At 45.0% G+C, this 26,585-nt stretch overlaps 2 protein-coding genes across 4 annotated transcripts; both read left to right on the forward strand.

The window, feature by feature from the left end:
• The first annotated feature begins 65 nt into the window (after positions 1 to 65).
• Positions 66 to 5,574, forward strand: LOC118214220 (CCR4-NOT transcription complex subunit 9). Its single transcript, XM_035393950.1, has 8 exons — positions 66 to 389; positions 1,424 to 1,603; positions 2,692 to 2,807; positions 3,415 to 3,524; positions 3,725 to 3,834; positions 4,526 to 4,624; positions 4,734 to 4,825; positions 4,999 to 5,574. Exons 1-8 carry the CDS (start codon positions 372 to 374, stop codon positions 5,165 to 5,167), a joined length of 894 nt encoding a protein of 297 aa, XP_035249841.1. The 5' UTR covers positions 66 to 371; the 3' UTR covers positions 5,168 to 5,574.
• Positions 5,575 to 8,250: 2,676 nt separating this feature from the next.
• LOC118214183 (1-phosphatidylinositol 4,5-bisphosphate phosphodiesterase delta-4-like) lies at positions 8,251 to 26,494 on the forward strand. Of its 3 annotated transcripts, none has more exons than XM_035393855.1 (17): positions 8,251 to 8,472; positions 10,462 to 10,617; positions 12,960 to 13,010; positions 13,262 to 13,420; positions 14,060 to 14,288; positions 14,845 to 14,974; positions 15,273 to 15,504; positions 16,377 to 16,578; positions 18,045 to 18,189; positions 18,929 to 19,081; positions 19,839 to 20,006; positions 22,034 to 22,190; positions 22,717 to 22,833; positions 23,101 to 23,279; positions 23,757 to 23,889; positions 23,980 to 24,129; positions 24,526 to 26,494. In XM_035393855.1, the coding sequence occupies exons 1-17, from the start codon at positions 8,439 to 8,441 to the stop codon at positions 24,633 to 24,635; spliced, it is 2,505 nt and encodes an 834-aa protein (XP_035249746.1). In that variant the 5' UTR covers positions 8,251 to 8,438; the 3' UTR covers positions 24,636 to 26,494. The 3 variants fall into 3 exon arrangements, with proteins under 3 accessions (XP_035249746.1, XP_035249745.1, XP_035249747.1); XM_035393854.1 differs by having other exon boundaries at positions 8,252 to 8,472; positions 12,957 to 13,010; XM_035393856.1 differs by lacking the exon at positions 8,251 to 8,472 and having other exon boundaries at positions 10,409 to 10,617; positions 12,957 to 13,010.
• Positions 26,495 to 26,585: the final 91 nt, after the last annotated feature.

Here is a 26,585-nt window from a genome sequence, read left to right on the forward strand (position 1 = left end):
CGCATGTTATCGCGAGATATTAGCCGCACAGGCATCAGTTTTTAGCAGGCGCTGCGCAGTAGGTTGTCTGATATTTATGTCCTCTTGTACCGGTTCTTTTTGCTCATCGACTGTAAAATTGAGTGCATATATTCTGTACGGGTTTCTAAGTTGATGCATCCATTTAAGAAAAAGCATTAGTGGGTCTGTGAAGCCCCAGATCCAAACTGCGCGGGGTTAGGGTTGAAAGGTCGCGTTTCCGGCCTTCGGCTGCAGTTGCTCTCTCTGCTTTTGAGACAGAGAGTATTTTTCATATTAAACATTTGTAGTAAAACCGATTTAAAATAGGTACTCAACAGCCCCCGGGAGACCATATCCAGGCGCTGCAGAGAATGCTGGCTACAGGAGCAGTAAGATCATTTTATTGATTTGTCTGAAGCGAATGCCACTTGATAAATTGCTAGCTAGCTAACCAGTTAGCTAACAACAAGCTAGGCCTCAAAATGAACGAAACTGTGAATACGGCTCCTTCCATTATTTCGATTATCTCATATTGAGATGGCTTAAATCCCTAAAATATGCATATAGATAGTTTATTAAGTACCGTTTCCTACTGCTCTATAAATGCATTGTATTTTTATATTTTTTTCAGTGTTATTTTTCAATGCCAACGATGTGGAGCTACCTAACGTTACAGTTTAACAATTAATTTAACCGGCGGAGTATATTGATGTGGTTAACTTGCTAGATTTTAGCATTTAAATATTAATTATCGGCTAGCTAACAGACGTATGTTCACATTACATGTGGTTGTTGTGACTGGGTAAACCGCTATTACAGTGCGTGCAAAGACGTATGTACAGAGTAAACAATGATGTGTGACAGCGTCAGAGACTCTTACGTCCTTAGTTCGTTGCGCGTGTCTAGGCTTTACCCAAAAGTAGAGTGGTGAAGTTACTGTAATCCAGCCTTATTCGCACCTGCTTTTGGCCTTCTTAGGCAAAATATGCTGCATATTTTGTCAGTGCAGTTTTCATCTACGACCTACCTACCTACCTATGACTTAAGTGGAATTAAGATGAAAATACATTTGTTGTATGCGGCGCACGCACTGCACATGTTAAGCAAGGCCAAATCTTAAGTCGATTCGTTGACATTAAAAAGACCATGCATGAGACTGTGAATCACTTAAGGGAATGAACTCAACTTGATAAAAGATGGCATCACTCTTTAAATATCAAGTTTACCAGTTAAATATATGTGGCTGACATTTTAATTTAAGCTGAAAAAGAGTTTAGGTTATTGTTAGCATAATTCATGTTAGTTATTTACATTCTCTAATCTGAATACCTTAAAAAAATAAGCAATGAAGTGACTTTTTGGGACTTGCGTCAGGATTACCCACGTCAGAATGTTTGTTCGTCGCGTGTGTTGCGTATTGCAGGCTGTAACCACGGCACTGGCGCAAGTGGATAGGGAAAAGATCTATCAGTGGATCAACGAGCTCTCCAGCCCGGAGACTCGGGAGAATGCCCTACTGGAGCTCAGTAAGAAACGGGAGTCCGTGCCCGACCTGGCGCCCATGCTGTGGCACTCCTGTGGCACCATCGCCGCTCTCCTGCAGGTGGGTTCCGACAGCGCTAACACTGTTTAGCGACCGCGGGCACGGAAACGACGCACTTAAAGCAAAGCAGTTACAGCCGTTCCGCGGTTATTTCGTGAAGCAGGATTACTGAGTTAGCTGGATAACTGCGGTAAGTAAAACCTGGAACAACTGTTTTTACTTCAGTCCATGTTCCAGTTTTGGGGGGGGGGGGGGGGTTCTGGGTTATACTCAATGCAGTTATCCGACTAACTCTGTAATCTTTCTTTGTGAAGTACCCTCGCTCCAGGTCTTTCAAGGTACATTCCTGCCATTATAGGTGACTGGGGACCGCTGTGTATGCTGGTTTTTCTTACAGCCGATCTCTTGTTCAGTTAAGGATTTTTTCCTGAGGACAATGCAGGTCTGGGTCATTAGCGTTAGCTTTGAATTCTTAATTATCTACCAAGTGGCTAGTTTTATTGGCCATGTGTCCACACTTTCGCCAGTTAGGGGCCTGTCGATTCGATTTGGACTTTGCTTTGATCGGTTGATTTTTTTATTGTAATCTTCACCTTTTTATGTAATCATTTGCAATATAGACTATAGAACAATAAGCACATTGTGAATATGAGGCTTTTATTCTTTCTTCCTGGCATACATTGCTTTTTCTGATATAATGTGGTCTCAGTTGGAAAACAATCCCTCAAATCATGAAAATTGTCATTAAGAAATTGGCAGCTTGTTAGAATTCTCTGTTTGCAATTGTGGTTGGAAGGAAAACCAGCATACACAGGGGTCCTCTAGACCAAGTCTGAGAGCCATTAGTGTATGGCGTTCATAAACTTCTCTTCAAACCTGGACTGGTCCTGATTGCTGTGCATCTGTAGCAATATATCCATCCCTTAGTATTGAGCTTCAGTTCCAGATACCGCCAATTATCAACTTACAAACGTGTAAATGTTTGCGTTATAATTGTTAGAATTTATTGTAAATAATTGTCATTAACTTGCACTCACTGGAGCCTGGTTTATCAGAAAGAGGTTTTCTTCTTTAAACTTGCTGAGTCCTATCATTATTGAAGACTGATTGTATGAAGGTTAATATAGCCGTCATGTTTTTTTTAACAGGAAATTGTCAACATATATCCATCCATTAATCCGCCGACCCTGACGGCGCACCAGTCCAACAGGGTGTGCAACGCTCTGGCCCTGCTGCAGTGTGTGGCCTCCCACCCAGAGACCAGGTGCCTCTCTCCCCCATCTTCTGTTTAATCGGGAAAAGGCTGGCTTTAGAAATTCACTCAGTCATTGCCCATCTCACTCAGTCATTGCCTATCTCCCGCCGTGATCTGAAGACTCATCTCTTCAGACTATACCTGGACTAACTATCACCACTCTGCGCGCAGGGCACTCCCAATCTGGGATTATTTGTATCACTTAAATCCCCCTCTTTCTTGATACCCATGTACCTCCGTCACCACTTTCATGTTACATGTACATCTATCCAGAACTTATTGTACTTTGTATCATTATCTTGATGTCGTAGCTTGTCATGCCCCCAAGTTTGACTTAGCATAGGTTAGGTCAGAGATTAACGTGTACTGTGTGAACTGGACTTAATGTGTTCATGGCTATGAATAGCTGTTTCATAATGAGTATTGTACCTTATCGGACCTGTATTTTGTAGTTGTTCCAATGACCTTCGGTATGCACTTATTGTATATCACTGTGGATAAGTGCGTCGGCCAAGTAAATACATTACATTTTCATTACATTATAATGAAATTTCAGCGGTGCGGTGCCTGAGAAGAAGTCTGACGCGTTCTTGGTTTTTGACTCTGTTTCTTCCAGGTCTGCGTTTCTGGCCGCTCACATCCCGCTCTTCCTGTACCCCTTCCTGCACACCGTCAGCAAGACCCGCCCCTTTGAATACCTGAGGCTCACTAGCTTAGGAGTGATAGGTACCCCGATCTTTAATGTTTCTCCTGGTTCTGGTTGTCTCGTGGAACTTCAATGCAGAAATACGCATGAGTGTGCATGACTGCTAATTGTAATTTAATTGCTGCATGTAATTGGAAATCATTGGTAAAGAGCAGTCTGTTTTCAGTCTTTTTGTTGTCAGTAATTTTAAACGTCTTGCATTTTTGACTTCTTTCTGTAGGGGCACTAGTCAAAACAGATGAACAGGAAGTCATAAATTTCTTGCTGACGACAGAAATCATTCCCCTGTGCCTCCGCATAATGGAGTCTGGTAGTGAGCTTTCCAAAACGGTGAGCACCCTTAGCTTCTCCTGTGTTTGCCTCTGTCCCAACACCATCCCAGTGCTGTCCACATCTGTCCCAACACCATCCCAGTGCTGTCCACATCTGTCCCAACACCATCCCAGTGCTGTCCACATCTGTCCCAACACCATCCCAGTACTGTCCACATCTGTCCCAACACCATCCCAGTGCTGTCCACATCTGTCCCAACACCATCCCAGTGCTGTCCACATCTGTCCCAACACCATGCCGGTGCCTCCATATCTGTCCCAAAACCATGCCGGTGCCTCCATATCTGTCCCAAAACCATCCCGGTGCCTCCATATCTGTCCCAAAACCATCCCAGTGCTGTCCACATCTGTCCCGACACCATCCCAATACTGTCCATATCTGCACCTTCTGTCAAAAATTTGCTGCAAATTGTGACAAGAAAAGGAGAAATACACCCTGATTAACAGGATATGGATCACCGGACAATAATTATGCTAAAGAAGGTTGGATGCCTACATGCTCTCCACCATGCATGTAGTTATAGACCTCAAACTGGAGTCATCATTTGCATTGTTGCTTTTTTTTGAGAGGGAACACATTAAATATATTTATTAAAAATGTTGGTGATTCCACAGTTAAATGCACATTTTCTGTCGGACACAACGGCTTGTTCCTTTCCTTTTCATGCTATCTCTCGGTGTCTCTGCAGGTTGCTACATTTATTCTACAGAAAATCCTCCTGGATGACACAGGGTTGGCCTACATATGCCAGACCTACGAGCGCTTTTCTCATGTGGCAATGATACTCGTAAGCTTTTCTGTTAATTGGCTTGTGCTCTCATTTGAAGCTGTGTGCGTGTTGGTGTGGGTGTGTGTGTCATATGCAGATATATGCTAATATCCCTTCTTGTTTGCAGGGTAAAATGGTCCTGCAGCTGTCTAAAGAACCCTCGGCTCGCCTCCTGAAGCACGTCGTCCGCTGTTACCTCCGTCTCTCTGACAACCCAAGGTATTAAAAAAAGCCCGCTGTAGATTTAGCCTCCGTGTTTTTACCCTGAACTTCCTCCAGGGGGAGCCGTGCGCCGCCTTGCGCGCGGCAGGCCTGCGGCTTGGCAGCGCAGGGCGAGGTGTCGGAGGCGAATGTGCCGGAGTAACGTTCGGGCCCCTGTCTCCTCCTCCCAGAGCCCGAGAAGCCCTGCGCCAGTGCCTGCCCGACCAGCTGAAGGACACCACCTTCGCCCAGGTGCTGAAGGATGACACCACCACCAAGCGCTGGCTGGCACAGCTGGTGAAGAACCTGCAGGAGGGCCAGGTGACGGACCCCAGGGGCATCCCCCTGCCCCCGCAGTAGCGTTACCGCCCCCCATCTCCCTGCTGCGGGCGCACAGGGCCTGAGGGGCTCGATTTAAGGACAGGAAGAGGAAGGGGCTGGGGGGAAAAAAAAAAAAACCACCTGCGGCCACTTCCGAAGTCCTCCTTAAGACTGTCACGACAAAAAGGTGCTTTTAGGATTTTGTCCACGAGCCAAGACCCGAGGGCAAAGCGCGTGGGCTTTTCGTTGAGGTTCTTTCCGACCCATTTACCGCTTCCCTTCAGTACGGTCACCACTCTGTTTGTTTTTTTAGGCAAGACAGATCTTCAGTTGCAGTTTCTATTGGACCTCCACCCTGATTTTACATTTTACAACAATTATCTTGTTTTTGTTCTGTTACCTACTGTAAAAATACTGTACAATAAACTGCCACTTTTTGAAAATGATGCTTGTAGGTTTTTTTTTTTTTCTTTCAGGGAAACTAAATATTTCTCACGTTCTTCTGTCTGTCAGAGAATGTTTACTCAGGCGATGTTTACACTGAAAGGCATCTATTATGCAATAAATGAATTTGCCAGGTCTGAAACATGATCGCGGGCAAGAGGTCATTAGAAGGCTGTGCGTGGGGGTCAGCACAGTTACTGGCTGTTTTAATGTTGACAGGTCAGCAGAGGGACACCAGGGGGTATTTCACAAAGCAGGGTTACCGAGTTAGCTGGATCACTGCGTTGAGTAAAACCTGGGACCCTCCCAAATCTGGAACATGGACTGAAGTAAAAAGCTGTTCCGGGTTTTACTCAATGCAGTTATCCAGCTAACTCTAATCCTGCTTCATAAAACAGGGACAAGGTATGCTATAGACCAGTGGTGTCAAACTCGTTGCCATGGAGGGCCGTGTGTATGCAGGTTTTCATTCCAACCAATTAATGCTGCCTTAATTGAGTCCAATTACTCATTCAGCCATATGCGTTTAACTGCATTGAAGCACAGAATATAAGAAAATTTTTATTTAGACAATGCGGGTCACCATAGACGTCGGGTCACCATTGTGCACAAACCTGCATCCCTAATTCAGCAAATAATTTAACTAATTATATAATCAAGATCTGAGGCTGGAATGAAAACCTGCATACACATGGCCCTCCATGGCAACGAGTTTGACACCACTGCTATAGACTGACAGCAGCCTGGGTGGCCTGACACCAGCCGCCCTTGCACTACATCAATACATCTATACATCTGCCTCAGCTGAGTCCAGAATCTGCTAATACTCTCAGGAATATCTGCATATCCCCCTATCCAGACCGTTTCCCGTTCAGTAATGTGGAGGAGGCGAAGCCTGCCAGACGCTTGTCAGTATGGTGCTGACCGTCCAATGATGACCAGTACAGAGTGCCTGATCAAACATTCAAATGGAAGCCTAAACCAGATATCCACATTACTGAGGTCACTCTTCAAGCTCTTAAAGCTTAAAGACTGTGTTTTAGTCTGTGTAGAGGCCATTGCTGACGGACGTCATCTCCATGCCAGTTTTGCAAACAGTGACGTGAATGACAAGGCGCGTTGTGCAATAGAATACTGGTACAGGCTGTACAACTGGTGTCAGTCGCCAATGGATGATGTCATCCTGGCCCAGTCCTGCACTGCTGCAGGGCTTTCCGTGTAGTCTAACTGTGGTGCGTCCATTGGCCGTTCTGACTAAGTAAAAGCAAATAATAAAGGTTATTTTTAATGTGGAGTTATCATTTATGATGCGCAGTCAGGCATTTGGATCAAAGTGACCTATAAGTGCACCCTGGAGTGTGTCTGCATATAGCAGTTCCAAAATATTGAAAAAGAAATGTTTTTAGCGTCTTTACTGACAAAACATTTCAAATGATAACTTGGGCAGAAACGTATGCCAGGTTGATAATTTAACAGTGAGTTTTTGCAAGATTCTGTTGGAAGTTGGATTTAAATTTTACCACATTGTATCCCAGTATACGTGTATATGTATATGCCATTAACTATTAAACTGTTCAATACAATGATATAATGGATGCAACTTTGTCTGCGGTAAAGCTCCACTAAGCTGTAGTAAGTGCTTGATTCGTTTCCCAGAGATCTTGGTGATAGTTTGATCCAATCCGCAGCTTAGTTCTGCATGTCTGTGCTGTTGGCTACACTTACACATCGTCAGCAGATTTATGAAGCAGAACCAGCCTTCTCCGCTTATTTATTACATTGAGCCGGATAGATAAGCCATCCGTAGCGTGAGGAGATTTAACGATAAATCCTTAAGCAAGCCACGTCTGTTGTCCGCTGCGGTCCGTTCACAGCCACAAATCATGCCGAGATTGCCTGTGCCTCTATGCATCAGCGTATTTTCGGGTTTTCTCCTGTAACGTTTCCGTTGGGTTCCATTGTTGCTTGGTCAATGCCGTCAGTATACAATGCCCAGATTGGACACTAATGATTGACGGTGACCACGCCTGACAACCCCATTCACTTTAGGGGTCAATCTGTAGTCTTCATTCAGGCAATCATCTTTCATTCATGAGAAAATTACCCTTAACAGTCGTTCCCCAGTGAATGTTTTATTATCGGATCTGATTAAAAATTAATAATTTAAATATTATTATATTGTAAAAAAATATATTGTATCTGCTGGTGAGATTTTTGCATCTCACCTGTTAAACGTGTGGTATACAAAAAAGAAAAAAAACTGTGGACAGGCACCTCTACAACCTGTTTATGAAATGAGAGCTCGTGGGAATATTTGATACTCACAAGCAGCCTGCATTGGTAAAGTGTGGGATTTTCCAGTCTCTTCCTGGGGGAAGTATTTTCTACACAAGCTAAACAAACTAAAATGCTAATTTTGTCCGTGGAGTCCAATCATTTTCCACAAGTATACTTTGTCCAAACCATTGCTCAGTCCTGGGGTTTTATTTATTTGCTTGTTTGTTTGTTAATTAGGTAGGGGACACCTTGCTTGTGAGGGCTATGTTTACTAGCGTTATTGAATAGGGATGGCAGTTGGGTGTTTCAGTGCTATTACGGCAAACCTTGTTTGGCTCAGCCGCCGGTTCCTGTCATCAAGCATTCCGGCGGTGACGCTCTGAATATTAGACGGAGCGGGATGCCTGTGGAGGGTAGGAGGGACCCCCGTTTTAACCTCTGCCTCTCCTTCTTGAAAACGGAGCCAGGAAGCCGAGCTGATATTGTGTATTATTAATGTCTCCTGAAATATGAGGAGGTGGGGGGGATAGACTCCCAAAAGAAAAATAAGTTAATAAGACCGCGCGACCGCGACGACGATGCCCCTGTGATGAGGCGAGCCAGCGATCGTTACACTCCGGAATGTGAGTACAGAGAATTCCGATCCGAACAAACGACCCTCTTTAATTTGAATGATGCTTTCATTTTTCCCTCCGCTACTTTGCTCTCTCCTGTTCGATCTCCCGCCTGACACCACAGCAGCCAGCGAACAGGAGTCATAAATATTTAACCGTTGCGGCTTGGTAATTTAAGAAGGGGCTGTCACAATGCACGCGGGGCCAGGCAAGGCTGAGGCCAGGTAGCGATTCATTGTGGATGGCCTCCTCTGGACAGCTGCCATAGAAGAATATGAGCTTTCAAAGCAACTGAAAGATGTCAAAGGCTAATGTGCACGGAACTCTGAGGCACCTGTCAGAACTGCTGCTGTTTCCTCTTTACTGTTTTAACAGTGCAGTAAACCAACGACAATGACAATAATAATAATTAAAAAAAACATCTTATTTAACTTTGGAATAATATATGTATACGTTTAAGTCAGATTCTTAAACTGCTTCACAGTGAATGGAAGACCATGCTGAAACTTTGATGAACATGACTTCCTCTGTTAGTTAATTGCACTTCTGTTGATGGTCTCCTCCTTGCATGTCAGTGCCTGAATAGTGTTAAATGAGGCCCTTCTTTTCTAATGGTTATGCATGAAGATATTACCACAGTATGACGTTCAGCATTAGGCCTACCTGCGATTCATTTCAGCAGCCTGCACATGATAAAAAAAAGCAAATACTCCATGATGATAATGTTTTTTGTTTAAATACAAGTCTAATAGAATCCTTATCTTAGTCTTTGAACAGAGGTTAATACTGTCAGCATGTGAGGGATAGTGAGGTGTCACATGACAAGTGTAAGAGAACACACCTGAATGGAGAAGCCTGGAAACACATAACCTCTATTGGCCAATGTCAGGCCTGCATTCTCAAACTGAAGCCCGTAGAACACTTTCCGGGGGGTACTTAATGAAGCAGGATTACTGAGATAGTCGTATGACTGCACTCAGTGAAACCCGGAAGAGCTTTTTTTACTTCAGTCTGTGTTCCAGATATGGGCAGGTTCTGGGTGTTACTCAGTGCAGTTATCCAGCTAACTCAGCAATCCTGCTTCATGAAACACCGCCCTACTCTTTAAAAGATGGCAGATCCAGGAATGTTCTGAGGTGAAAAAAATAATACATGATGAGGTTGAAGATTATGGTTTATTTGCCAAATTAGAGAATCCATAGCGACTCACTAGGTTGACATTGTGGAATAAATTTAGTGCACATCATAGGAGCAACAAGAACAACGAAAAGAGGAACAGCACATTAACACACACCATTAAAAACATGTATGCCGCATCTTGTTAGCAAAATACATCATCCTGATGGGAGTGTAGAGCCTTGCATTGAACTGTAAAAACATCACCCTTTATACTACCATACTCATCAAAACCGTCAATTATCTAAAAGGGATATACAATTCACTGTATCAGAATTCAGTTACGATTGGCATGATTATAGTTTGGGTTCTCAGATACTGTAAGACATCTTAAAAAGTCACTTTTGGTCTCATGTTTTACCTTCGTGTGTGCAGTGCATTCTTGTGTGCATCCATCACACCTAGGATTGTCAATTTGAATGTATGGCCTGCAAGTCTTTGGAATTGGATACAATTCGTTTCTTACTACAGTCATTATTAAGAGAGGAACAAAGGCGATACTGGATATTTAGTGTTAAGAAAAGCAAAGTACATGGTAGGTGGCAGTTTCCTTTGAAGGGAAGTAGTAAAAAAAGTCACTAGAAAAGAAAAGGATAGTAATCGATGGTCTGATGGAAGGCGGTAGAGAAAGTAGAGTAAGAGGTTTATAGTCAGTTTGGAATGATCACAACAGGCGAAAGAGAGAGTGAATGGGAAGGGAGGGACAGAGGGAGGAAGGCGAGAGAGGGAGAGAGAGAGAGAGAGAGAGAGAGAGAGGGAGGTAGGGGGAGGGAGGGTTGGCTCAGAGCGCGGCGATGTTGACACGGTATCGGCTTTCCACAGCCTCTCGCCATTCAGCGGGAACATGGCGAGCCGCGCGGCGGCTGGCGGGCAGGATCTGGGGCTGGGCCAGCCGTCTGGCGCCTCTCCCCGTCTCTAGAGCTCCACACCCGCTCACCGCCGCCCCTCATCCAGACCCCCGAGATGCGCTTCCATCAGGTCAGTGTGAGCTCGGGGCTTATCATCCTCCGTGTCATAACTGCGCTCTCTCTCTCCCTCTCTGTCGCTCTCTCTCTTTCTCACTCTCTATCTCTCTCTCTCTCTCTCTGTCTCTCTGTCTCTCTCTCTCTCTCTCTCTCTCTCTCTCTCTCTTTCTCTCTCCCTCTCTCTCTCTCTTTTCGAGGTTTCACTCCGTGCTCTCGTGCTTCGGCGAGTGTGTCAGAGCTGCCTAGGTGTGGGGGTATTGTCCTGGATGTTGCTGCTACTGCTGCATGATGATACTGCTATTTAGCCTCATCTTTCTGCCAGCTTTCTTAATTGATTACCTACATCTGCACCCTCTGACAGTAGTCTGGCAAGAAAAAAGTTTTAGCTGACTGACAGGCAGTGAGTTAAAGCAAGGCCACATGCAGGAGTGAGAGGAACTCAAAATACAACCATCTCTAATTTCTACATGAGGACATAGACCTACGCCTCAAGAGGGCTAGCCACAGCAATCTTTAAAATGTAGCATCTTTGCAGCCCTCAGTGCTAATGTGCTAAAAAAAAAGCATGTGCAATGAAAATGTGAGAAAGACTGCTCAGTTTATCTCACTTGATAATGACCTTCCAGATGGACAAAATTTACATTTTATTACTAGTATCTCTATTATTTGAGCGCCGATGTTACATAAGAGTTTTACAGTTTCACACTGCTGCATGTATACTCCTCAACTCATATTGTCTGCAAAAAATTATGATGAGAGTGAAACAAAATCAACACAACCACTTATCTACTTTGTTTTCGCCGATGTAGGTAATCTATTAAAAAAGCTGGCAGAAAGACGAGGCTAATTAGCAGTATAGGCAAAGATGGAGGACCAGAATGTATAGGCTAGTGCTGCAGGTGCATGTTAACATCGATTACAAGAAGCATTGACTGATTAATACATTTTTTAAATTTAAGCTTTGGACAGATGAAGTCTAGGAGCCACCTTGAATTGAATAAGGCCTATGCCTGGCCTATACTGAAAAGGAGTGTATTCTTGAGAATATATCTGACCATATAGCATCAGTAACCTGAACATTTAGGTCAACCTGCCATCCTCTCTCAATCCATCGAGAAATGCCGTCTGCGTAGATGACAGACCCTTTCCCTGCTCGATCAGGAAAAACAAAATCCTCCTGTTGTGCTGAAATGGCAGACCCTGATTAAAGTCTTTGTTTGTGCATTACCGACAGGAAGGCTCGTAGCGTGAAACGACTGAAACGGAAAGCAGCGGCGGCATTCACCAGGCCTGACTAAGATTACCGGCCGCGCGGGTAACAATCCCCCGGCCCAGGGCCTGTTATCACAGGGAAAAAAAGAGGAAGATTACAAAGCGGAGGGACAATAGAAAAAGCAAACAAAGAGCGAGACTCCATGGGGCTTGCACATTCCACTGAATACCGCATAGTGGGGTGGGGGGGGGGATATGGGGCCTAGGTCATGACCTCCCGCTCGGCCCAGATCCAGTGAGCCTGCTGCGGCGCTGGTGCGGATCGGTGGGCCGGGGCAACCAGGCTGCTGAGGACGGGAGAAAAAGCACAGTCTTCGTTTGTCTGGGTTTGAGAAAGGGCCCAAGGGCTGCAGCCTGGCTCATTATTATTATTATTATTATTATTGCCTTCAAGGGGCAGTTCACCCAAAAACAAAATAAAGCTGTACTTCCACTTACCCGGAGTGCTGTTTATCCATCCACATAGTTTCGCTGAGATTTGACGAGGTTTCTGTTTAACCGCTGCAGCTCGCGCTGGTGCAACGGGGCTCAACGGGTTTTTTAAAGAAACATACTGGCGTGCTTTGGTTGAGGCTTTGTGGGGACATACACAGCTGGTGTACTTTGGTAGAAAGTAGTTTTCGATAAAACCATGCACAACAAGGTCTGTGGATGTTTGTGAGCAACTGTGTGTCATTATATTTGGAAAAGATGGGGCTTTAAAATCTTGGGGCTTTGAGCACCACAAACGTTGGTCCCGTTGAGGTTCGTTGTATCAGGGTGAGCTGCAGCGAAATCTCAGCGAAAATAGATAGCGGATAGCACTCTGGGTGTGTGTAAACATTGATTCCTTTCATTTTTGGGTGAACTGCCCCTTTAAATAACCTAGACAGATTCAAAAGTTCAAACAAATATTTCAGAAACATATTTTAGAGAAAAATGGCTTGCTGTGATATTCTGGTCCAGTCTAGGGGTAACTATTTCTACAAGTCCCGACATTCCTTACAAATGCTAAATGTTATCTCTAATATCTTTCTCCATTCCATGCTTAAAGATTTATTTTAGGGATAGTTTTCTGAAAATGTTTTACCTTTTTGTTAGTAGATGCCAGAAGTGTGACAAAGCAACCGATGGCTTCAATCCGAAGCAGCCTTCGTGAGTAACTCGACATTTTTAGAAAACTGAATTTTTTTGCATGTACAGTGTGATGAGCAATGGAAGATTGCTTCCTATCTCACAAATGATTTGGTTATAAAAAAGAAAATTCATTAATTGCGCCGGTAAAAAGCATGAAGTCGAGGAATCGAAAGCATTCCTAAATTGAAGGAATCTAGATTAGAGGCGGTGTCTGGATTTGAGAAGGCCTGAAGTTAGAAATCAATCTATTTGTTGTCGCTGAAACTCAGGAATCCAAGGAGATGACAATCTGCAGTCTATGATCGTGGGGACTGTGATGAGAAAGGTGAAGTCTCGCAGCTGGAAGAAGCAGCGCTACTTCAAGCTACAGGAGGACTGCAAGACCATCTGGTACAAGTCTAAGAAGGCTGGAAAGGCCCACTCCACATGTGAGTAAAGTGCAGGTGTAGGACATGTTCTGCTGACGTTTCCCCCTGGGACAAATCAAGCTATTCTATTCTATTATTTGCTGTTTCTGCTTTGAGTGCTACATTTACTCAAAATGGCTTATGATAATCCATGGGTTTGCTCCTGTTTGGTGTGGGCGTAACAGATGCAGGTAGCTCTTTCTTTCCAGTTAGGTGTGCAATCCCAGCACAACATGAGCTTGTAAAGTCTTGCCACAGAAAACTGTAGCTACACAACTGCCTTCTCAGCCAAATAATAACAGTCCTCTGGAACCGGATCAGATGTGCAATACTGCACTGCTTATGAAGAGTTTGTAATGTTTTTCTAATCATTGCAGATGTACACCAGTACTAAACATCACTTCTTCTACGTTCAACATTATAATTAATATAATATAAAATAATATAATATTATATAATAGGATTATGGGCAAATGAAATGTCCACGCGTAATATTTTTATGAGCTTAGAGGTTCTTAACTGACTGGTAAAAAATTCCTTGGAAGTGTAGATACTAGACAGAATGTAATGTAATATAATATAATATAATTGTGTCCAAGCATAATACTAAAGCATGGTACTAAAGCAAGCAGTTAACCCCTCCCTTGGCTCCGCCCTCAGTTTCCGTGAGCGACGTGGAGGCGGTACGTGAAGGGCACCAATCGGAGGTCCTGCTGAGCATCGCCGACGAGTTCCCGCCTGACCGCTGCTTCACGCTGGTGTTCCGCGGACGCCGTGGCAACCTGGACCTGGTGGCTGAATCAGCCGAGGAGGCCCAGTCCTGGATCAGGGGCATGCGCAAGCTGATCGAGAGCCTGGAGAACATGGGAGAGAGGGAGAGGCTCGACCAGTATCCACTAACTCCGCCAACTTCGCTAACTCCGCTAACTCCGCTAACTTCGCTAACTCCACTAACTCCGCCAACTTCGCTAACTCCGCTAACCTCCGCAGCCGGCGTTCACTCCCACCACAGGGGTCCCGCCCGCTCACATAGTGTGGGGTGACTCTTCTGTACACACTCATGCACTAACACAGACTCCCAAGAGAGCGCCAGTACAGATGTGACTTTAAAGGAAAATGCTGAATGCACTAGGCATCAATTGTTGAGAGTGTTCAAGTAAAACTAGTTCCAAAACAAACAAAAAATCTCACCATAAGCTTTCCTCATGTTCTCATCAGTTATGGTAGCGTAACAGTAGCCAGTCCATAGCTTTTACCATCTCATTTGGCCGCCACGTTCTTTTGAAGGATTCTACCCCCGACCCTTCACCTCAGCTCCGAACCTCACCCCACCCCACCCTCTCACCTATTAGGTCCTCTGTTAGGACCCTTTACCCAGGTCACGTGACTTAGTTCTGCTCTCAGACCAGGAGTTTTCCTTAAACGACCCCTCCCCCGTTCACCAGGTGGATCTGTGATTGGTTTAAAAAGGCAGATAAAAACAAGGACGGACGAATGAACTTCAAGGAAGTGCAGGACCTGCTGAGGATGATGAACGTGGACATGAGCGAGCACCACGCCCTTCGCCTCTTCATGGTGAGGCTACAGGGCGGGTCTCAGATGCTTGTGTCAGTTACAACAGTCACATTCTGTTCGATTTACAGGTCCAGGTAAATCACAGAGGTGTGATAGCTGTTTGACATTCTTTCCAGGATACATAGAATTATGGGTAGCTGCAAATTCACCTTGTCAAAAATACTGTATCAATGGTGTGAAAAAATATATTTTTTAAATCTCTCTCCTGTAATGCTGGTTTAGATATTTAGGAGAAATCTATAAAAATGTACATATCCCCAAATCTGAAGCTGCCGTTTCCTGCTTCCTTTGATGGCAGATGGCTGACAGGTCTCAGACCGGCTCGCTGGAGGACGACGAGTTTGTGCAGTTCTACAAGATGCTGACGCAGCGGGACGACGTGCTGAGGCTGTTCCAGGGCTACTCCAGCGACGGGCAGAAGATGTCCCTGCGCGACCTGGAGGAGTTCCTCCGAACCGAGCAGCTGGAGGGGGACCGGAGCCAGCAGCGCGCCCTGGAGCTCATCGACTGCTACGAGCCGTCCGACACCGGTACAGCACTGACCACAGAGGATACTACTACAGCACTGACCATACAGGCTACGCTACAGCACTGACCATACAGGATACTGCTACAGCACTGACCGTACAGCACTGACAGTACAGGATAATGCTACAGCACTGACCATATGGAATACCGCTACAGCACTGACCGTACAGGATACTGCTACAGTACTGACCGTACAGGATACTGCTACAGTACTGACTGTACAGGATACCGCTACAGCACTGACCGTACAGGATATTACTACAGCACTGACCGTACAGGATACCGCTACAGCACTGACCGTACAGGATACTGCTACCCACTGACAGTACAGGATACCGCTACAGCACTGACTGTACAGGATATTACTACAGCACTCACCATACAGGATACTGCTACAGCACTGACCGTACAGCACTGACCATACAGGATACTGCTACCCACTGACAGTACAGGATACCGCTACAGCACTGACTGTACAGGATATTACTACAGCACTCACCATACAGGATACTGCTACAGCATTGACCGTAGACCACTGACCATACAGGACACCGCTACAGCACTTACCGTACAGGATATTACTACAGCACTGACCATACAGGATACTGCTACAGTACTGACTGTACAGGATATTACTACAGTACTGACCGTACAGAATACCGCTACAGCACTGACCATACAGGACAATACTACAGCACTGACCATACAAGACACTAGTACATCACTGTCCATACAGGACACACTACGGCACTGACTATAAAGGATATTACTACAGCACTGACCGTACAGGACACTTCTTCATTTTTTTTGGACGTGGGAAAAGCCAGATCCTATGGGGGAGAGTGACCGCTGCTGTCGTTTTTGTTGTCCCCAGCCAAGATGCTCCACGCCATGTCTATCGATGGCTTCCTGATGTACCTGAGCTCAGCAGAGGGATCCATCTTCAACCCCGACCAGCAGGGCATCTACCAGGACATGAGCAAGCCCCTGTGCCATTACTTCATCTCCTCCTCACACAACACCTACCTGCTGGAGGACCAGATACGGGGCCAGAGCAGCGTGGAGGGCTACATCCGGTACAGTCTTTATTAAGGCTTTATTAAGGCTTTATTACACATTTATTAAAGGTTTATTAAAGGGCTGTGTTCCAAGGCAGGGTACTTCCGATCTTCTCATCAACTTCCATCACACCGTTACAGAATAAATATTGTCTATATTCATACTTTGATACTTGAACTTGAAATGGAAAATAGGGATGTACCCTATTAAAGAAGGATACGTAAGTGTTACGTATGTCTTAAATGTTTAGCATTATTATTTAATGAAGCCTCTATCACCTCATGTAACCACTTTTGTGACATAGGACAAATAGTCTAATAGAGACATTGAGTTTTAGATGTTAAATCCTTTTAAAGAGCAGGGACATTTATAATGGATGAATCCTAAGCCATGGAAGTTTCCACTTCAAACAGGGCACATACAGTAGTGTGGGTTATATAATGAGACTTCTGTCACTGACAGGAATCTTCAGTCTACCCCTAATGTCATGAGCCCAATTTCATGACATAGACCAGGGGTTCCTGAACATGTCCCCTAAAGTGATTAACATCAAACCTTCACTGATGGCTGCGATAGTTAGTTATCACATTAGCAAAGTATAGCATATTTAAATCCTGATGTCATCATGCCAGGGATCTGAGTTGACATGTATCTAATTAGTACGATATTCTGTAAAGACTGTATTTATAAAGACCCTGTGAAAATACTTTTTCCTTACATTACAGTTTTAATTAAACCACAGGACAAGGATTCATGCTTAAAAAAGACATGAATTTACTTTTGATATAAAGAAAGTTGTTGATACAAAGAATGGCATTGTGTGTCTGTTCTGTAAGAATAATTTCTTAAAGTTCACTTCTGATTGGCAGTGTACTAACAGTCTCACCTTTGATCTATTGAAATGTAAAATGCATTGTTACAATCGCAAAATGTACCAAGTCCTTCTCTTGTGTTCAGTATAAATGTATCATTGTTTTCAAGTTGGGCTGTGGTGCGGATGTACCAGGCGTAGGTGAAGTGTTGGGCTGTGGTGCTGATGTGATGTACCAAGCGTTGGTGAAGTGTTGGGCTGTGGTGCTGATGTACCAGGCGTTGGTGAAGTGTTGTGCTGTGGTGCTGATGTACCAGGCGTTGGTGAAGTGTTGGACTGTGGTGCGGAGGTACCAGGCGTTGGTGAAGTGTTGGGCTGTGGTGCTGATGTACCAAGCGTTGGTGAAGTGTTGGGCTGTGGTGTGGAAGTACCAGGCATTGGTGAAGTGTTTGGCTGTGATGCGGATGTACCAGGCGTCGGTGAAGCGCTGGGCTGTGGTGCTGATGTACCAGGCATTGGTGAAGTGCTGGGCTGTGATGCGGATGTACCAGGCGTTGGTGAAGCGCTGGGCTGTGGTGCTGATGTACTCTGTTTGAGAGCCCGCTGGGGAAAGACCCCATGTACTCATCACTCTGTGAGGTTACCACGGAGACTGGCGTGTGTTTCCCGCAGGGCTCTAAAGAGAGGGTGTCGCTGCGTGGAGGTGGACTGCTGGGACGGCCCGAACGGGGAGCCCATTGTTTACCACGGCCACACCTTCACCTCCAAGATCCTCTTCAAAGACGTCATTGCCGCCGTGGGAAGCTACGCCTTTAAGGTGATTAAAGTTACCATGGAGACGGCATGGCTTGAGTGGTCCATTGTGCTGTCTGCATATCCTGTATTCGAAAGACATAAATAAGCATACGCTTGTATTAGTTTTTTATGGTTTTTATGTAATAATTCTAATAGGAATTATTCAGACGGCTTAAGTGTTTGTCAGCTTCATGTGCAGCACAGACAGCACTCTTGGGTTCTCCCAGATGTTTCAAATTGACTGTTAGCTAAATATGAGCCTAGAAGTAAATCAGATGAGTGCATGAGTGTGTGTGTGTGTGTGTGAAGGTGTGTGTGTGTGGTTGTGTGTGTGTGTGTGTGTGTGTGTGTGGTTATATATGTGTGTGTGTGTGTGTGTGTGGTTTTGTGTGTGTGTGTGTGTGTGGTTTTGTGTGTGTGTGTGTGTGTGGTTGTGTGTGTGTGTGTGTGGTTTTGTGTGTGTGTGTGTGTGTGTGGTTGTGTGTGTGTGTGTGGTTTTGTGTGTGTGTGTGTGTGGTTGTGTGTGTGTGTGTGGTTTTGTGTGTGTGTGTGTGTGTGGTTGTGTGTGTGTGTGTGGTTTTGTGTGTGTGTGTGTGTGTGTGTGTGTGTGTAATGTGATACCGGTATCCCAGCCACGAGACTGTCTGCCTTAGCGGAACCCACTAGCGTAATACAGGTGTAGTGTTCCCTGCTCAAAATGTGCCTCCTTTTAATTATTCACACGCCCCCCTTCCCTCCCCCTGCCCCCCCGGTCCTCCCAGGCCTCAGAATACCCGGTCATCCTGTCCATGGAGAACCACTGCAGCGTGGACCAGCAGCGAGCCATGGCTGAACACCTGGACCACATCCTGGGGGACAGGCTCCTGAAGACCGTGCTGGGGGGCAAGACCCCCAACGCGCTACCGTCCCCCGAGGTAAGGTCCGCGGCGAGCCTTCCCGCTCGGGGCCCCCTGCTCCGGGAGGCTGGTCGTGAGAGGGCGTGGTTTCCGCGCAGCCTGATCCCCTTCTCGAATCCCACAGAGTGGCCCTGCTGAGCTCCGTCAGTCTCTGCTGCTCCTGTGGCCTAATGGTGGCGTCCAGGCCATATGGCCTCTTCATGCAGTATCACCTCTTTGAATTATTAAACCGCTCAATATGCTGCCTTTTTTCACCCAGATGTTCAGTAGGCTTTCAGTTTAGACGCATGTCAATCCTGTGTGAAAAACGCAGGGGATGTAGAAATCTGGCCCTGGACACCTGTAAGGCCTTCATTCCTGAAGAGCTGAAACACTCTTCACAGAGAAGAGACTATCTTTGCAATATTATATGAAACTGCAGGGTCGACAGCGAAACAGGACAATGTGAAACCAGAACTCAGTCCTTTCCTTTGTCTCATATGATTGGTGGAAGGGATAACCAGCAGGTAGATAATGAGCCTGATGATTGGATAATAATTGGCTGAACAGCCTGTTCTGCTCTGTTCTCGTGTTACGCTTACCGGGCGTAATGTACGTGTCATAACTGTAATAGAAGCGCTTTAATGTTTGAATGGGTTTGGGAGCTGTACGCGTCATACTGTAACTGTAGTAGAAGTGCGATTGAGAGTAGACACGCTTTAATGTTTGAATGGGTTTGGGAGGTCTGCACCGTTGTGGTGGCACGGTGTGACCGGGCTGTGTTTGGCCGTGGCAGGAGCTGAAGGGCAGGATTCTGCTGAAGGGGAAGAAGATCGGGAGTCTGGAGGACAGCCTGAACGGGATGGGAGAGGAGTCCCCGATGGGGGAGGTCAGCGACGAAGACGAGGCAGCCGACATCGACGAAGAGAACATGCGCAGTGACAGCTTTCACCGCAGGCCCAGGGTAAAGTATAGACCAGCTTCCGCCACACAGCACGACGTCTTCATCATTAAACTCTCAGAGCTCATATATACTTTATCTGCTGTACCAGTTCCTCTGACTCGCTTGGTCTTTTCTAGCACTTTCCATAGAAACTGCCATTTAGATTTGTCCTGCTACCCCACCGTTGATGTTTTTCACACATTACCGATGGATTAAAACGAGGACTCAGTTACACAACTGGGCATGCACTTTACATATATTCTGACAACATTTTCAGAAGCCCTTTGAAAATGAACCCAAGTTTACACAGCCAAATTCTCCCTGCAGCTCTGTTAAATAGGAGCTGTGTTCGTTTTGGGTCCATCCAGGAGAAATAGTCAAACTTTATTTTCAGACAGAGGTATTGCCTGAGGCTGTGAGTTCAAACGTGGGGTCCTTTCCAAAGCATACTGTGTGGAGCGCAGGAACCTCTCATGAAATTTGCATGCCCGCTGGTCTGGGGCGGGACAGGTGTTTGGAGAAGGTGATCGGCTGGCAGCGTGTGTGAGCAGAGTGAGGAAAGGTAACACTAAACGGGCGGGGTGCTTCCTTTCGAACCCTGGGCCAACTGTGTGAAAAGGAGGAAGGGGGGAGGAGGAGGAGGTGGGAGAGGAGGAGGAGAGTATGTGCAGGGATTTTGTCTGCTTTTAATACCTACTTTTATTTTCTACCCCAAAAAATGCCAGTGTTAAGAACTTTCAGGGGCAAAAGTCTTTGGACACTTCATTCTGTGAATGGGGGGGGGGGGGGAGGTGGGCTGGAGCTCATCAAGCTTATCTTTGAGCAGTAATCATATTAATGCATTAAACATAAATCGTATACATACAATTAGCTTACCTGCATGTCTCTGGACCGTGGGAGGAACCCGGAGTCCATTTTTGGCCCTACCATTTTGAGCCAGGTGATGTTAGATCAGTTCTGATCACTTGCCCACTGTAGTCTCATCTTCCTGTTCTTAGCTGACAGGAGCAGAACCCGGCATGGTGGCCCATCCGCCCAAGGCCAGCGTTGCTAAAATCATGCGTCTTGCCATTGTAACTTTTGGGTCAAATAAACAATAAACTTCTCCACTGTGCCTGCATACTTTATTGAGTTGCAGCCACATGATTTGCTATTTGGAGGAGAAAGTTACCTAACTAAAATGTGGAATTTTTGTTAAAATTAATGTTAACTTTTCAGGAATGTTTTAGAAAAAATATATAGCTATCTTGTTCAGGGTTGCAGATCTCAATCTTGTAATCTCAGTATGTGCTATTTGAGTATACTGCAGTGCAGCTTCCTGAGGGAGCTATCAGTGAAAACTATCTGCTGTCCTTGACGCAGGCCAGAGTAGATGCTGTACGTGACGCAGAGTAGACGCTGTACGTGACGCAGACCAGAGTAGACGCTGATGGAGTAAGCGATATCTTATCATAATGGCGATCGCTGAGCGGGAGCTGAGCCCATTGGCTGCCAGTCAGGCTGCAGTGACAGTGAGCCAGGGGATGTCCGACTTAATTAGCACACCTGCGCCAGTGCGAAAGCTAATCTCCAACCGCTACACACAGGCAGGGATTCCAAGCCAGAGTCTGGGGGGAGACGGCAACCTTCAGAGTCAATTACCCCTGGGCCTGAGGTATTACCTGGGGCTGCAGTGTCACCTGGGCCTATAGTATCACCTTGGGCTGCAGTGTCACCTGGGCCTATAGTATCACCTTGGGCTGCAGTGTCACCTGGGCCTATAGTATCACCTTGGGCTGCAGTGTCACCTGGGCCTGCAGTATTACCTGGGCCTGCTCGTTATTGATGATGTCATACGCTACACTGATTTTCTCAAATTCACGCGTGCATTTAAGAAAATCAGTGTACACATACATATATATATATATATATATATATATATATATATATATATATATATATACAGTATATAAAAAATGTCTGACCTTTTATATGCATTGTTATGGTGACAAAAGACAGAACGCTGTCATTACAGCCTTTGTGCTTTGCGTTCCATGTCTGTTGATCAGAAATCCAAGCAGCGTCTCTCTAAGGAGCTGTCGGACTGCGTGGTCTACTGCAAGAGCGTCCACTTCAGCAGCTTCAAGCACTCCCGCATCCACTCCAAGTTCTACGAGATCTCCTCCTTCACCGAATCCAAAGCCCGGAAACACATGAGGGAAGCAGGTACGGCCCAAAACGCATCGCCTGATTGGCTGTGCAGTCCCATGCCTTCTCTACCCAATGCTGATGTCCCCAGGTGGTCATGGCAACAGAGAAATGAGTTCTCAGTTGACAAATCGTATTGAATAACAGTAAAGCTATATAAGGGATAATGACCAGGGGGCTGCAGTGAAGCTGAGGGCAATTTCCCTCTGTGATGAGGGCATTCAAACTGCGTAATGCACAGGTCATTACCTCGCATATACAATGGCTTACCAACAAAAAGCTTAACTGTAATCAAAACATTTCTTTCAAAATATGAGATTCTATTGCAATGGAAACATGTTCAATGGTAAATCAACTGTTACCCTATTGGAATCATGGTTACTCGGTTAAGAGTTGAATTAACACTGGACATTTTACTGTGTGGTTGGTCATTACTGAAGCTGTGTGTGTGTTTGTGTGTGTGTGCATGTGTGTGTATGTGTGCGTGTTGTGTGTGCACATGTGCGCGTGTGTGTATATGTGTGTGTGCATCTTTGTCCAAAAGGGGCGGAGTTTGTGCACCACAACGGGAGGCAGCTGACGAGGGTTTACCCTAGTGGGTTGAGGACGGACTCCTCCAACTTTAACCCACAGGACATGTGGAATGCTGGGTGTCAAATAGGTAAGGGGGACTTACACTACTGTACATCGCATTATTCAGCACACGCTTAAACACTATTAAACATGTTTGATTTTGTCGGAACGGTAAAGATGAGAAAAAGTCACAAACTCAATCGGAGATGTCTTAATACCCAGTAATCGTGAGTCATGGTGGGAGCATGCACCGACTGAGGTAAGACTGGCAAGATTTTACTGCGATTTCTAAGACTGTGAAATTGCTTAAATTATCATCTAGTGTAAGGCCAGTAAGAGCCTCCATTTCTTTCAGTTGCCCTGAACTTCCAGACGGCAGGAGTGGAGATGGACCTCAACGACGGGCTCTTCAGCCAGAACGGTCGCTGCGGTTACGTCCTGAGACCGGAGTTCATGAGGAACCCCGAGGGGAGATTCGACCCAGAGTGCCCTCAGAACTACGAGGGCTACCGTCCCATCAGCCTGGCCATTCAGGTGCTTAGCCCAAAAAAGGCCCACCGGCACGAGGGCTTTCAGCATTGCGTACAGTTCCAGAACATTCTGAGCCAAGTTAAAAATGTAGATGTACACCATTTTTTATGCCCAATGCCCATAAGTTGAATGCTGTCTCAAAAAATTTGTCGATGCACATTTTCCTCCTCCAATGGCTCAAAAAACACTGCCATTTGTTCAGTTTTTTTTTCGACTTAAGGCAATGTGTTGCTAACCTTAAATTAAACTACAGGAAATCGTCGTTAAGGTGTTTTATGCAACACTTAATGGATTTTAAGGGAGTTCCTAAGGGAAAAGACAATACTTAAGGGAAATCTTAAGGGTTTTCATCATTTCACTTAAGGAAACCCTTAAATAACACTTAAGGGTTTTTTATGCAACACCCTTAAGTTTAAGGGACATTTAAGGGAAAACTTAAGGGGACATTTCACTTAAGGTGTTTTATGCAACCGGGCACAGGTGATCAGTGGACAACAGCTTCCCAAAGTGAATATCAAAGAGGGCTCGATTGTGGACCCGTTGGTGAGAGTGGAGATCCACGGAGTGCCAATGGACCAGGCCAAGCAGGAAACCCGATACATCGACAACAACGGTGAGGCCCTGGCGCGTTCGCTGACCCAATGACGCGATCGTTAACCGAGAACATTCGCAGAAAACCTTCTCCCTGCCATTTCCTGTACAGGATTCAACCCAGTGTGGTACGACAATCTGCAGTTCACCGTACACGTTCCTGAGCTGGCCCTCGTACGCTTTGTCGTGGAGGATTACGACAAGACTTCCAAGAATGACTTTGTTGGCCAGTACACCTTGCCACTGACTTGCATTCAACAAGGTGAGAGATGTGTGCTATATTTTTAAGAGATCCTTGTTCTTTTCTGGACCCAACATGTAGTCTCACCCCTAGATGTCCCTAGAGTAGAGTAAACGGAAGTAACAGTTATAGTTTGTGTGGTTTGTGCTTAAGAAGTCCTGCAATATGATTGCTTCTAGCAGGCGCAACCAGCGTTGAGTGAATTGGTAATTTGACATACCTCCTGAGAATTTTCCAGTTTGAATCATTTTCAGTTACTTATGCCAGATCAATTTTCATTGGAAGAAGCAACTAACCACTGGTTCAATATCAAAGCTTCCTGGAGGTTGAGTGGACTCAGGGAAGACCAATTTCATACCGCCTTGTACCTACAGTAAACGCAGACAGACAATTGACTTGTTTTTCTCACATTTGCAGGATATCGTCACATCCATCTTCTGTCTAAGGATGGAACCAGCATCCCTCCGGCCTCCCTGTTTGTGCACATCAGGATGTCTGACCTCCCGTTATCGGGGCTGGGGCCTTAACGACCTGCAGAACGACCACGTTCCTCCTGGGAGCTCAACTCTGAAACCGGGACGAACGCATGAAAGCCTCCTAAAAAACGCACAGAGTTTTTTTGGCTGGACCGCAACAGCAGCGCCAGCCCTACAAACGCGAATGTCTGTGACTGAGTGAGTGACAGTGAGTGAGTGATGAAGTTACACCATTGGTCGGCCGGATCACGTATGTTAGGTCCAGCCATTTACTAGGTTTTAACCTGGTCTTGTTTGCTCTTCACTTGTCTTTTGGTAAGCAAGAGTTGACAAGTCAATTTGCTTTGAACAAAAGTTACAGTTTATATATGAGAAACTGGGCAGATCACAACGGTACAGAAAGCCTGTATCAGCAGCAACTTCAAATGGTGATAACTTCAACTACGAGCGAAATGTCTTACAAAAAAAAAAAGCGCGCCAAAACGTTGTAGATTTGTGTGCTTGAAAGGGTTATACAGTGACTGCTTGCATGTTTTGAGGTTTTTGATTTCACTAATAATCTAAAGATCTGCGTTATTTAGCTGTGTGAATTCAGGGGCCAGATGTATTGCCACAGAAGCCTTGGGGAACAGCCCCACACCGCTGTCATATGCGTCACAGACTGAGCTAATGATGCTGTCACTACGGGGTTTGTTTGCTGACAATCAACGGAGATTGCCGACGGCTCTTAACATTTTTACATTTGGTTTATGCACGTCAAAAATAACTAACTCAAATAACTAAACTTTTGATATAGATCAGTATAAATAATGACATACTTGTTTATCCTTTAACTGTTCAGTATCCATTCACAAATGCTGTAGTCAGTCCTTGTCATTTCCAACATGTTGTTGAGCTCATATTATGTTAGCATTTGACTAAATGAAATGTATTTTTATTGATTTTAGCAAGCTTGCTAGTTGGTACACAGTAACATCAGCTAGCGGTTTTTGGTTACAACATAAATTCAGTAAAGCTAGAAACACTGGTGTGCAAAATACGTGCCTAGATAGACATTTTGACTTTAATTACTGTGTAAAACAATCATGTTGCGATAACAGTGACGCTAGCACAAACCAGCATATATTCGTTTTATAAAAGCTTGAGGCATTCTGGATGGATACAAAATGGACTGAATTCAGTCACAGACACCCAGCAATCTATTTGGTTAGCGAACAACAACTCTTGTGTCCAAGTAATGAAATTCTCAGCTAACACTGCTGTCTATTTCTCCAAATACGAAAATACAAATTCATTGGTTGAATCACAGTAGAAAGAGCTGGGATTGAACTTTGAAAATGACCAAAAGTGTGGAGATGCACATTTTTCGCGACTCTGACTATTTGTTTCGTTTCTACACCAGTAAGACCTCAATGAAAAATGAAACCCATCATTTTTGGCCCCTCAGCACCACTTAAGCTCCCACCCCTGGACACTTTCAGCAGGGTAGTGCTTTAAATGCTGTAGTTACCAACACGGCCACACCCTTAGACCTGGACATCACCTTAAATCAACAACAACTCTCAGAACCTTCAATGTTCTGAGTATTAAAAAAAAAAAAAAAACGGTTTGCGCGAATTACACGTAAATAGGATCTCAAACTGTCGGCTGATGCTTATCATTTTATATGAAATGTCTATAGATTTTGGTGGTTTTATTAGGATTATATTTTTATACGTGTATTTTACTCTTATGGGATATTATGTGTAACATACTATAATGTTTTATTACAACTCTGAGCCTTTTTTGTAACAGCAGTTTCAGCGGACCATCTTGTATCTGGTTCGTATGTACAAATGTAATTATGTATCTAGACAAGTATGTATTCCGTAAGTCATGTATATCTACAAATAAATTTGATTTAAAAATGATTTTACTTTCCACAAAGCACAGAAAATCCCAACGGCTTCTTCTAAAAAAAAGTATGAACTATTGAATGAACGTCTTAATGCATGCATGCTA

The sequence above is a fragment of the Anguilla anguilla genome, chromosome 15 (genome assembly GCF_013347855.1).
Source record: "Anguilla anguilla isolate fAngAng1 chromosome 15, fAngAng1.pri, whole genome shotgun sequence".
Taxonomy (NCBI): domain Eukaryota; kingdom Metazoa; phylum Chordata; class Actinopteri; order Anguilliformes; family Anguillidae; genus Anguilla; species Anguilla anguilla.